Source organism: Oncorhynchus mykiss, chromosome 16 (assembly GCF_013265735.2).
Source record: "Oncorhynchus mykiss isolate Arlee chromosome 16, USDA_OmykA_1.1, whole genome shotgun sequence".
NCBI lineage: Eukaryota > Metazoa > Chordata > Actinopteri > Salmoniformes > Salmonidae > Oncorhynchus > Oncorhynchus mykiss.
In genome coordinates this window covers 20,850,998-20,863,724 of record NC_048580.1, presented here as the reverse complement: position 1 = coordinate 20,863,724, position 12,727 = coordinate 20,850,998, and the positions used below count along the sequence as shown (strand labels likewise).

The following is a 12,727-nucleotide window of genomic DNA, read 5'->3' as shown; positions in this document are numbered from 1 at the left end:
TCAAACATGGTGGTGGCAGCATCATGGTTTGGGCCTGCTTTTCTTCAGCAGGGACAGGGAAGATGGTTAAAATTGATGGGAAGATGGATGGAGCCAAATACAGGACCATTCTGGAAGAAAACCTGATGGAGTCTGCAAAAGACCTGAGACTGGGACGGAGATTTGTCTTCCAACAAGACAATGTAAAGCAAAATCTACAATGGAATGGTTCAAAAATAAACATATCCAGGTGTTAGAATGGCCAAGTCAAAGTCCAGACCTGAATCCAATCGAGAATCTGTGGAAAGAACTGAAAACTGCTGTTCACAAATGCTCTCCATCCAACCTCACTGAGCTCGAGCTGTTTTGCAAGGAGGAATGGGAAAAAATTTCAGTCTCTCGATGTGCAAAACTGATAGAGACATACCCCAAGCGACTTACAGCTGTAATCGCAGCAAAAGGTGGTGCTACAAAGTATTAACTTAAGGGGGCTGAATAATTTTGCACGCCCAATTTTTCAGTTTTTGATTTGTTAAAAAAGTTTGAAATATCCAATAAATGTCGTTCCACTTCATGATTGTGTCCCACTTGTTGTTGATTCTTCACAAACAAATACAGTTTTATATCTTTATGTTTGAAGCCTGAAATGTAGCAAAAGGTTGCAAAGTTCAAGGGGGCCGAATACTTTCGCAAGGCACTGTATGTGTATGGTCACTGTGGGGAAGATATCGTCAATGCACTTATTAATGAAGATGATGACTGATGAGTTAAACTCCTCCAAGCCATCAGATTAATCTTAAATCAAATTCCAGTCTGTGCTAGCGAAAGAGTCGTGTAACTAAGTATGCGCTTCATCTGACCTTTTCCGTATTGATACTGGTACTTCCTGTTTGAGTTTTTGCTTGTATGCAGGAATCAGGAGGATAGAGTTATGGTCAGATTTGCCAAATGGAAGGTGAGGGAGAGCTTTGTATGCATCTCTGTGTGTGGAGTAAAGGTGATCTAGTGTTTTTTTTCACCTCTAGTTGCACAGGTGACATCCTTGTAGAAATGAGAACACAGATTTCAGTTTTACTGCATTAAAATCATTGGTCACTAGGAGCGTCGTCTCTGGGTGAGCATTTTCTTGTTTACTTATGGCACATACAGCTCGTTGAGTGCGGCCTTAGTGCCAGTATCGGTTTGTGGTTATAAATAGACAGCTCTTGGTAAATAGTATGGTCTACAACTTATCATGAGGTATTCTTACTCAGGCAATCAGAACCTTAAGACTTCCTTAATATTAGATTTTGCGCACCAGCTGTTGTTAACAAAGAGACGCACACACCCTCACCTGAGCTTACACAAAGCTGCTGTTCTGTTCTGCCTATGTATAGAAAAACCATCTAGATTTATATTTTCCATGTCCTTGTTCAGCCACGACTCGGAGAAACATTGGATATTACAGTTCTTCAGATCGCGTTGATAGGATAGTCTCGAACGGAGCTCTTCCAGTTTATTCTCCAGTGATTGCATGTTCGCCAAAATAACAAAGAGTAGACGCGGCTTATCCACTCTCCGACACAGTCTCATCAGATGTCCCGCACGCTGGCCTCTATAGCACCCCCTCCTCCCTTTCTGAGTGTCGAGGATTTGGATCTGGTCTGGGATAGTGGTCTTTTGCCTCCGACTCATTGAAGTAGAAGTCCTCATCCAAATCGGGTTAGTGACAGCTGTTCTGATGTCCAGAAGCCCTTTTTGGTCATAGGAAACGATGGCGGAAACAGTGTGTACAATAAAAGGAAAAATCAGCACAAAATAACACACAAATAGCAATTGGTTGAGTGCCTGTAAAATGTCCGCTTTTCCTTCCAGCGCCATTATCATAATTTTTTATGGAATTGATTAAATCATCCAACTGACTGGTCTGTGTAGCATGTACGGTGCCTTCAGAAAGTATTCATACCCCTTGACTTATTCCGCATTTTGTTGTGTTACAGCCTGAATTCAAAATGGATTAAATATTGTCAAAAAAAACAACATCTTAACGCTAAACTTTGTGGTAACAGTTAGTGTAAACTTTCCTGTTTCAGCATGACAATGCCCCCGTGCACAAAGCGAGGTCCATGCAGAAATAGTTTGTCTGCACAGAGCCCTGACCTAATCGAACACCTTTGGGATGAATTGTAAGACCGACTGCGAGCCAGGCCTAATCGCCCAACATCACTGCCAACCTCACTAATGCTCTTGTAGCTGAATGGAAGCAAGTCCCCGAAGCAATGTTCCAACATCTAGTGGAAAGCCTTCCCAGAAGAGTGGAGGCTGTTATGGCAGCAAAGGGGGGGGGGGGCATATCCATATTAATGCCCAAATGTTCGACGAGCAGGTGTCCATATACTTTTGATCATGTAGTGTATCAGAAGCCAATGCTTCAGTATAATCTACATAGGATCAAGAGGACATTATAGTATCGTAGCAAGAGTACGTCATAGGTAAACCCTATTATGGTCTCCTTGTGGTATGTGTAGATTATTCTTTGTAGCTGTCCAATTTAATGTGTCTAAGTACAGTATATAACATAACATTTGTGACTATGGTATTTTTTGTTTACCGTGACTGTTCTGTTTTATGAGCCTGGTGGTGGTGCTGGCAGCTGTAGTGTAAACCATGTGCACATCAGCACAGAAGAGAAAAACAGTATGCGGGTGTATAGATATAAAGAGGGCAAGTCGAGGTCAACTGACGACAGACACACAAGGATGTGTTCTTTTGGGTTCAGGGGGATGCTGGGAGGAAGGTGACTGAAATTGCTATGGTGATGATGAGTAACCTAACCTCTCTCTTTTTCCTCCATCTCCCAACATTTTCCTCTATATTTTTCACTCTCTTTCTGAACATTGCGCTCTATTTCTGAAAATTGCTCTCCTTCTGTCTCTCTTTCTCTCTCTCTCCTCTCCCCCTCTTTCTCTCTCACCATTTCTCTCTCCCCAGGTTCCCTGACTGTGTCCATCACAGACATGCGTGCTCCAGTGGTGGGGGGCTCCGGGGGTGTCTACGCTCTGTGCTCGGCGCATCTGGCCAACGTCGTCATGGTAACTGCCGTCATCATCGCCTTCATTGTCACACTTGATAACAGTATCAATGGAGACCAAAATGTCAGAGAAATCACGTTAAGAGAGTTCTCCTCCACACAACATCCTTCTGTTTTCTGTTTTGTGTTTAGATAGACTCTTGTGCTTGCCCTCATCAAGCTCTGCAGGTGTGAGTGGGATGTACAATGGGAGCGATGCGCTTTAGCAAAGATTCCATGCCAGAGAGCACACACAGAGAGTGGGTCCCTATCAATATGATGCGATAAGGACTTTTTATAACCGGCTAACAAGCACTTTTTTGGATAAGAGCCATCGAATATTCCAGAACCCCCATGATCATAGCTTATCAGAAAGGAACTCTGCATTTGGGCTATTGACTTAACTTGAAATGCTGTTTTGATTCCTCCCTTGATCTGTTATTCGTTGTTTTCCTTTGTAATTTATTCTTAACACCTCTCTATTTAGAAGTGCCAAACTCTATGCATATGGGAATATTAAAGGCTATGTCAATCTGTTCCTCAGTACTCCCTAGGTGCCTGGTCTGCCAAATGTCTCCGCAACAGAAAACATAAAATGTGCGATCACACTGTCTGTGTGTGTGCGTGCGTGCGTCAGCATCAGTGTGTCTGGATGTGCGATGTCTCAGCACATTCTGTCAGAGGACTCAGGGCTGTGTAAGATCTGATGAATCACTCTTAGTAGAGAAGGCCTTCACTACAAGCAAAAGAGATGCCAGCAAAAGTCGAACTCAAAATGCATCAGCAGCCCCAGAGTAAAGAGTTTAAACTTTGACCCCTACTCCCAGAAAACTAAGCGTCTGTTGTTTATTATGCCTGGCCCCCGGGTTTGTTTTTTCTTCTCTGCGTCTCAGGGGGCGGAAGTGTTTTTACTCCAGTAGACCTCATCTATCTGTCCAAAAGCTTTTATCGTCAGTTATTTGGATGAGACGGTTGAACAGAGGTTTTGTCTCACTGCTGTCAAGGCCATCAAAATGATTTATGTTAAATCGGCCAAATACTTCTTCATCTCTACATTAAAGTTCAGACTGAACAAGAAATCTGCACCTATCCTGGTTGAATTAACACTTTAATTTGTCCTCCCGCGGGTAACTAGAGACCCCATTAACCTTTTATGTACTGTATGTTGATCTTATAATTTATTGAAAACTTAAGTGTCATATACTCATCCAAGGTTAAAGTGAGAAAAACGTTCAATTTTATTCACCCCCATGTCTGTGCGCGTGTGTGCGTGCGTGCGTGTGTGTGTGTGTGTGTGTGTGTGTGTGTGTGTGTGTGTGTGTGTGTGTGTGTGTGTGTGTATGTGTGTGTGTGTTTGTGTGTGTGTGTGTGTGTGTGTGTGTGTTTGTGGAGTGTAAATGGGTTGTTCCACCAATTGGGTAGCCTTTTAAGTAATGTAAGCTAGTGGGAAAAAATGTTTAACATTCTGTCATAAAGAGCACTTGTTCAACTTAACAAAATCCTTTTAGGGCTAGGCGTCCCGCAAGCGGGACAACTTCCGGTGAAACTGGAAGGCATGCAATTCAAATAAATAATCATAACAATTATGAATATTTAACATTTAGGTACATATAAGTGTCTTAAATCGGCTGAAAGCTTAAATCCTTGTTAATCTAACTGCACTGTCCGATTTACAGTAGCTATTACAGCGAAAACATGCCATGTGATTGTTTGAGGACGGCACCCCACGTCAAAATATTTTCCCACCAGCGAAGGTTTCATAAATTCACAAATAGCGATTAAATATTCACTTACTTTTTGAAACTCTTCCTCTGATTTGTCATCCAAAGGGTCCCAGCTATAACATGTAGTGTCGTTTTGTTAGATAAAATCCTTCTTTATATCTCAAAAAGTCAGTTTAGTTGGTACCATCAATTTGAGTAATCCACTCGTTCAACATGCAGAGAAAGGAATCCGAAAATCTACCCCTAAACTTTGTTTCAACAAGTCAAAATACATTTCTACTTACTCCTCAGATACCCTAAAATGTAATCAAACTATAATATTTCTTACGGAAAGAAGTATGTTCAATAGGAAATCGATTTTAGCAGGTGCGTCCTGTCTTCATGGCGCGCGCTAACACGAATTTCCAAGACTGTGCACATGTACTAAAACTAATATATCTTATTCGTATTTGAAGTTACAAGCATGAAACCTTCAACATATACTGCTGACACCCTGTGGAAGCCATAGGAATTGCATCCAGGGAGCTAATTTTCAATATGACCTTATACTTGCCATTCTAAGAAGATGGTCTCTCAAAAACAAAACATTCCGGTTGGTTTTTCTTTGGATTTTCTCCTACTATATCTATTGTGTTATATTCTCCTACATTATTTTAACATTTCTACAAACATCAAAGTGTTTTCTTTCCAACGGTACCAATTATATGCATATCCTGTTCTTCAGGGCCTGAGCAACAGGCAGTTTACTTCGGGCACGTCATTCAGGCGCAAATTGAGAAAAAAAGGGCCTAGCCCTAAGAAGATTTATTTAAAATAAAAAACATGTTTTCCCATCTCGCGAGGTTAAATAAAGAAATGACTATAGTATTTGCCTATTAAGTGCCAAATATAGTAACAGGGTTGCCTGTAACAGGGTTTAAAACTTAATCTTAAATCATCCATAACTCCCCTCGTGACAGGGGGAATGGAAGCCTGTTGTGTTCAACGGGGAGGGGCAATTGAATGCAAGCTTCACACATTTTTATTTTATTGTTAAAACATTTCTAGCCTGTCCATCAATGGTAACAGGGTTGACGTTTTATGCTCAACCCGCTCAGTTTTCCACCACAAAACACAAGAAAATGTACAAAAAGCGTAGAACCAGCTCACCTGCTTTTACGCTATGATTTCACTAGTGTAGATGTTTTATTTTTATTGAGCAACAAGCTAAAGAAAATAAATAGGATGAAATGAGATTAGCACTTGCTCATAAGAATGAAGACCTTTTGAAAACAGACATTTCTTTTCGGAGCTAATGTAAAAGATGTACCACTTCCTCTCGATTCGGCCCATACCTGGCACGAGCACGAACACGTGACCTCTGCCTTAAAGACCTGTGACTGCCCTCCTCAAGCGTCTTAGCCAAATGCGCCACCTCAAAAGCAAGGTTTCACACATCCCCATGTGCTACACTAACATCGTCTTGATGTAGATGTAGAAATTCCAAAGAAAAGTACTCTGTTTTTAGAATACTGTACAAAAGCACCCCATTATCCCCTTGTCTCAATGGAGGTACAGCTTCATTTAAATCCCTGAGCTTAGTATTGATAGGCAAAATGGAGGATACACTTCTCTCCATTGAGAGCATGTAAAACAAACTTCAGCAAGGAAAAAAATAAGGGAAAGTGAGCGTCTCTATCACGTGAGTGCCCCCCTTCTCCCTTCCCTTATTCATGCTGCTTGGTTGACCTCCCCCGTACTCTGACACTTGTCATTTATTTGTGCTATTACTGCACTTTCATGAGGCCCTGCCGTCGCATAGACGAATAGGCTGAGTTGTGTGTATAGGCCTGCACTTTATTGACTTTCTTCAGGATCTTTAATCTTGCGTGGCGCTCGGCTTTGCCTGCCTGGCTTCCTCTGCAAGGGAGCAAAACACTACTGCTTCCTCCCGGGTCTCCTAGGACCTAGAGGATATGAAGAGGGACGAGATTGGTGCAATCCTTCATCCTGGGTAATAAACATGTTATTCTGAGGCAGAAACCTTTTGTATTATCCCAGGAGGATCACAGGGTGTTTTATTGGGCTGTTCTCACCCTCCGTAAAGCTATCTTAACCCTGATTAATAGAACGGGCAGCAAGGTGGATCCACCGATTGGAGACCAGCCAGGTGTATAACCATGTCTCTGTCTAGTAGGCGTGTCCTCATCCTACTTGTATGGAAGTGGATGTCTGATCGCTGTGGTTCACACACGTTCCCTACAGAATGCAGAGATGGTGGAGATACTCACTGTGAAAGCTGTAAATATACAGGTCTTTGGAGCTGACTGTTTGTGTTTGACTTGCCGCTCGTCTCTCTGTTTTGCAGAACTGGGCCGGTATGCGGTGTCCATACAAGCTCCTCCGCATGATTCTGGCACTGGTGTGCAGTAAGTTTCCTACTATATCCATATAGCCATTCAATATCTACACTATTTTCAAATCAAATTGTATTGGTCACATTTACGTGTTTTGCAGATGTTATTGTGGGTATAGCGAAATGCTTGTGTTATAACTTGAGTGGGCCTTGTAAAATGAGTTGAGGTATTGCTTCAAGTGCAATGGGGAGGAGTGAGTGCAGATTGGATATGTAGTATTTCGTTCAGAGGATATGACTTATGCTGTATGGCAGTGACTTTTCCCAATTCACTACGACTTTCGTCAGTGTGCAATATGTCCCGCCTGTCTGTCCCGCGTTGGACTTCCCCATACCTCAGTCTAGTGTATCGTTAGCCAGCCCATCTCTTTAAACATAGCCTTAGCCTTAGCAAAGCCCTAGTCTTGGACTCTACTCCAAACTCTATCTGCCAAATCCCACAGTTCCACTCATATTGATGACTTCTTCCATTGCAGTGAGTTCGGAGGTGGGCCGTGCCGTGTGGCTGCGCTTCTCCCCGCCCTTGCCCTCCTCGGGGCCCCAGCCCAGCTTCATGGCCCACCTGGCGGGGGCGGTGGTGGGCATCAGCATGGGCCTGCTCATCCTGCGCAGCTACGAGGAGAGCCTGCAGAAGCAGTGCTCCTGGTGGGTCATCCTCTTCTCCTTCATCACCTTCCTTCTCTTCGCCATCTTCTGGAACATCTTTGCCTACGAGCTGCTGGGGGTGCAGCTTCCACCCGCTCCCTGACACCAAGAAGCTCTCTCTCACTCCATTACATTTTCCCTCTCACTGTCACATGTCAAGACCCAGCGCCTTCGCCATATCCTTTTCCTGTCCGCTCAGCCAACCTCCCCGGCAACACCATTCAAAACACAGGATGTTATTTAATTCAAAACTGTACAGAGCAGGAATAATTTTTCCCAATGTACCCATATCATCATAGAATGATCTCTGTTTTGTGGTGGGAGGGAATTTGGTAGCAATATATGCAGGTGAAAGATGTGTAGCTGTCTTTATATTCTCATTGTGGAGCATCCCTTTTGTCTTTTGTGTTGAAGCTTAACCCAGCTTCAGGCAGAACCTGTCAGAGAGCCATTATGAATAATACCATGCAGTGTCAGCTCTCCTCTCCTGTTCAGAGTGGGTTTATGACCCTTGAGGTGCTTCTTACTGGACAGATGTGTGTTCTGTCAGTATTCCTCACTGCCCCTTTTAAAGACATGAGGCAGAAGGACACCAATGTTCTACTGCTCAACATGCACCTAAACACTAGATCTACACTGTGGAATAAGAATAGGAATTCACAGGATTAGGTATTACATGTAACAAGGCATGCAGCTAGGAAGGTGGAAAAGACAGAGAAGAAAATAAATCAATGCTGAAACCGTGATATCCTATTTCCCCACCATCACCACTGTGGTGCTCATGTCCCTAGTAGCCATTGTCACTCTCATTTTCCACCCAACCTAAATGCTTCAGCAGGTTAGCATAATCTCTAGCAGTACCATACCCTAGCCTGCTAAAGCACCAGCATCTCATCTAGCCCATGCTCTAAGGTCCAAACTGAGACGTGTGCTCTTTACACCCCCACCAACCCGCACCCTTCTCCTGTGTCACCGTCTCCAAGAACAACCACTGCCTGATGCTGTAAGTCAGCGCGGGAACGCAAAGCGAGCGACACAGGCCTCTCTGTCTATTCTCACTCTAACAGACGGAACTAGGGAGGGCAACGGACATGTCATCATCGCCTGACCTCTGACCTTCGTGTCCCAGCGGGCATTGGGTTCAGTCTGTCAAAGCCCAGTCTATACCTCAGTGTCTCATTCTTAGGGACTGTATACTTTTGTAAAGGAATGTACACATAAAAAAAGGAGTGTTAATCATTTATTTCTGTTTCTTTCTTGTTTGGGAAAACAAAAGAAGAACATTTCAAATGGTGCAGACGAAATGCGATGATTGTTGTTCTTATGATATCTCCTACCATACAGCTTTGATCCTCTGAAAGTGATTCGACAGCAGACACCCCTGGTTACTATGATGAATGAACATCAATGAAGCAAGTTACACTCGTCTTTATAAATCTTAGTGCTTTACAGAGTAAGCCATAGAAGAACCCATTCGACGTAGAAATGGAAAACAAAGGCAGAGTGAAAACAGTCAGTGACTGTTTGCTGGTATATGCTTCGGTGAAATTTCTGCCGTGTGGTCCTCAATGGTAATGTCAAAGCTGATAATAACACGTGTCATATGAGTTATGTGGCAAATGAGACCGGATGACAAAGGCAAACTGTTTGTGCAAGAACATGCTTGAGAAACGCTGGACTGTCGCTCTCAGGCGACATTAGATATTTGTTGATAAACACATCTTAAAACCTTGGTTGCCAGATAGAATATTTAGACACACGTTACTACATGGTTGCCAGATTCTAAATCCCCCCCAGTGTGGTGATGCCTGACGACAGTATATTTTGGTTAATGACACATTTTGGATAGAGAAACCTGCCACAAATTAGCTCATTGACTGAATCAAGAAATTGCTAAGCTTTGACTAATCTTGAAATTCCATTCACTTATTTAATTTCTGTATACTTTTTTTCTTCAGTCTGTAGTCTATTTAATTTGGAAGGTGTCTTCTGACTGCTTTAGAAAACTTTTAGAGTTGCCAATGCTGTCAATTGGTCTCAGACATAATCCTCAGCATACATGATTATGTCACTGACAGAGGATACAGGCATACTGAGTGTGCCATAACGAATAACTTTATGAAAGGTGAATTCTATCTAAGAGGAGGATAATTGTGCCTCGTAGGCTAAAGAATCCATAGCACATTAACCCAGAAAAGGCATAGGGCTGATGAAAGGGCTATAAACTAAATACCGATGTTATTGTAAAACACATAAAAAACTGTTAAAAGGTCCAATGCAGCCATTTTTATCTCAATATCAAATCATTTCTGGTTAACAATTAAGTACCTCACTGTGATTGTTTTAAAAATGTACTTCTTAGCAAAGAGCAATATCTCAATAAACAATTTGGCTAGGACTGAGTGGGGAGTGGAAAACTGAAAACTAGCTGTTATTTTCAGAGCGGTTCTTATGGGTCTATTAACGAATTGACGTCACCAGGCAGGCCAAAACTCCATCCGACCAAAACAGGCAGACATTTCAGGTGGTCTTTTCAAACAGCTCTTACACTAAAAAGGCATTATCATAATTTTCACAGTATTATTCCAACCTCATAGCGTGGAAATATGCTGCATATAAAACAAAGGAGAATGGGGTTTTTGACTGCACTGGGCCTTGAATAGGAACCTTCCAGGAAATTAAAACTAAACGACTAAAGGGGTGACAAAAGCTGATGTACAAGGTGCAAGCTTCTATCTCCCCACCCTTAAAAACGCACCAGGGTCTCAGTTCAAACAGGCTTTTTAATTGTATTTTTAAATCACTGTATGTCTAATAAATCCCTGTATGTGTTTATTTGATCAAAATAACTCAAAAGATATCTGTTTTATCATGTATTTCTCGGAGACTCTTTTTGCCATTGAAATGTGCGGGCGTGTCAATACGAATGTAAATATATTTACATACACAGCCCTGATTGGCGTATAGGATCTTCTAGACTCCAGAGCCTGCCCCGCTTACCCCTTCAAAGTAGGAAGCATAGAGATCCTATTAAATGACTAATCCCTCAATGTTCCAGAAAGGCATGAAATGGCAGCCATTTTGGTCAGGGAGAAATCCAAACCAGTCTAATTGGAATTAATGGCAGTAAAGGCATAGGTGATGTATTTTCTGCTTTTCCTTATGCAGGAAAATAAAAGTAAGGCATGTGATATCATAAAAGTTGTTTAATAGAAATACTGCCATATACAGTACATCCAGTTGAAGTCGGAAGTTTACATACACTGAGGTTGGAGTCATTAAAACTAGTTTTTCAACCACTCCACAAATTCCTTGTTAACAAACTATAGTTTATGCAAGTCGGTTAGGACATCTACTTTGTGCATGACACAAGTCATTTTTCCAACAATTGTTTACAGACAGATTATTTCACTTATAACTCGCTGTATCACAATTCCAGTGGGTCAGAAGTTTACATACACTAAATTGACTGTGGATGTATTTCAAGGCCTACCTTCAAACTCAGTGCCTCTTTGCTTGACATCATGGGAAAATCAAAAGAAATCAGCCAAGACCTCAGATTTTCTTTTTTGTAGACCTCCACAAATCTGGTTCATCCTTGGGAGCAATTTCTGAAGGTACCGCATTTATCTGTACAAACAATAGTATGCAAGCATAAACACCATGGGATCACGCAGCCATCATACCGCTCAGGAAGGAGACGCGTTCGTTCTGTCTCCTAGAGATGAACGTACTTTGGTGCGAAAAGTGCAAATCAATCCCAGAACAACAAGCAAAGGTGCTGGAGGAAACGGTTACAAACGTATCTATATCCACAGTAAAACAAGTCATATATCGACATAACCTATAAGGCCGCTCAGCAAGGAAGAAGCCACTGCTCCAAAACCAGCATAAAAAAACAGACAACGGTTTGCAACTGCACATGGGGACAGAGATCATACTTTTTGGAGAAATGTCCTCTGGTCTGATGAAACAAAAATAGAACTGTTTGGCCATAATGACCATCGTTATGTTTGGAGGAAAGTGGGGAGGCTTGCAAGCCGAAGAACACCATCCCAACCGTGAAGCACGGGGGTGGCAGCATCATGTTGTGGGGGTGTTTTGCTACAGGAGGGACTGGTGCACTTCACAAAATAGATGGCATCATGACGGCGGAAAATTATGTGGATATATAGAAGCAACATCTCAAGACATCAGTCAGGAAGTTAAGGCTTGGTCGCAAATGAGTCTTCCAAATGGACAATGACCCCAAGCATACTTCCAAAGTTGTGGCAAAAGGGCTTAAGGACAACAAAGTCAAGGTATTGGAGTGGCCATCAAAAAGCCCTGACCTCAATCCTATCGAAAATATGTGGGCAGAACTGAAAAAACGTGTGCAAGCAAGGAGTTCTACAAACCTGACTCAGTTACACCAGCTCTGTCAGGAGGAATGGGCCAAAATTCACCCAACTTATTGTGGGAAGCTTGTAAAAGGCTACCCGAAATATTTGACCCAAGTTAAACAATTTAAAGGCAATGCTACCAAATACAAATTGAGTGTATGTAAACTTCTGACCCACTGGGAATTTGATGAAAGAAAGAAAAGCTGAAATAATTCACTCTCTACTATTATTCTGACATTTCACATTCTTAAAATAAAGTGGTGATCCTAACTGACCTAAGAACAGTGACTTTTTACTAGGGTTAAATGTCAGGAATTGTGAAAAACTGAGTTTAAATGTATTTGGCTAAGGTGTATGTAAACTTCCGACTTCAACTGTATACAGTGCCTTCGGAAAGTATTCAGACCCCTTGACTTTATCCACATTTTGTTAGGTTACAGCCTTGTTCTAAAATTGATTATCATCATCAATCTACCCACAATACCCCATAATGACAAAGCAAAAACTGGTTTGTAGACAATTTAGCTAATTTATTAAAAAATAAACTAAAATA

The 12,727-nt window shown here is 42.0% G+C and overlaps 1 protein-coding gene across 1 annotated transcript in view; it reads left to right on the top strand.

Moving 5' to 3' along the window:
• rhbdl1 (rhomboid, veinlet-like 1 (Drosophila)) overlaps positions 1-11,138 on the top strand; it is a 52,795-nt gene extending 41,657 nt beyond the window's left edge. Inside the window, exons 6-8 of the mRNA XM_021565172.2 lie at positions 2,950-3,050; positions 7,100-7,160; positions 7,624-11,138. Of these exons, the coding sequence (XP_021420847.1) occupies positions 2,950-3,050; positions 7,100-7,160; positions 7,624-7,895 (434 nt within the window). The 3' untranslated portion in view covers positions 7,896-11,138. The remainder of the gene's footprint in view (positions 1-2,949; positions 3,051-7,099; positions 7,161-7,623) is intronic.
• The last annotated feature ends 1,589 nt before the right edge of the window (positions 11,139-12,727 follow it).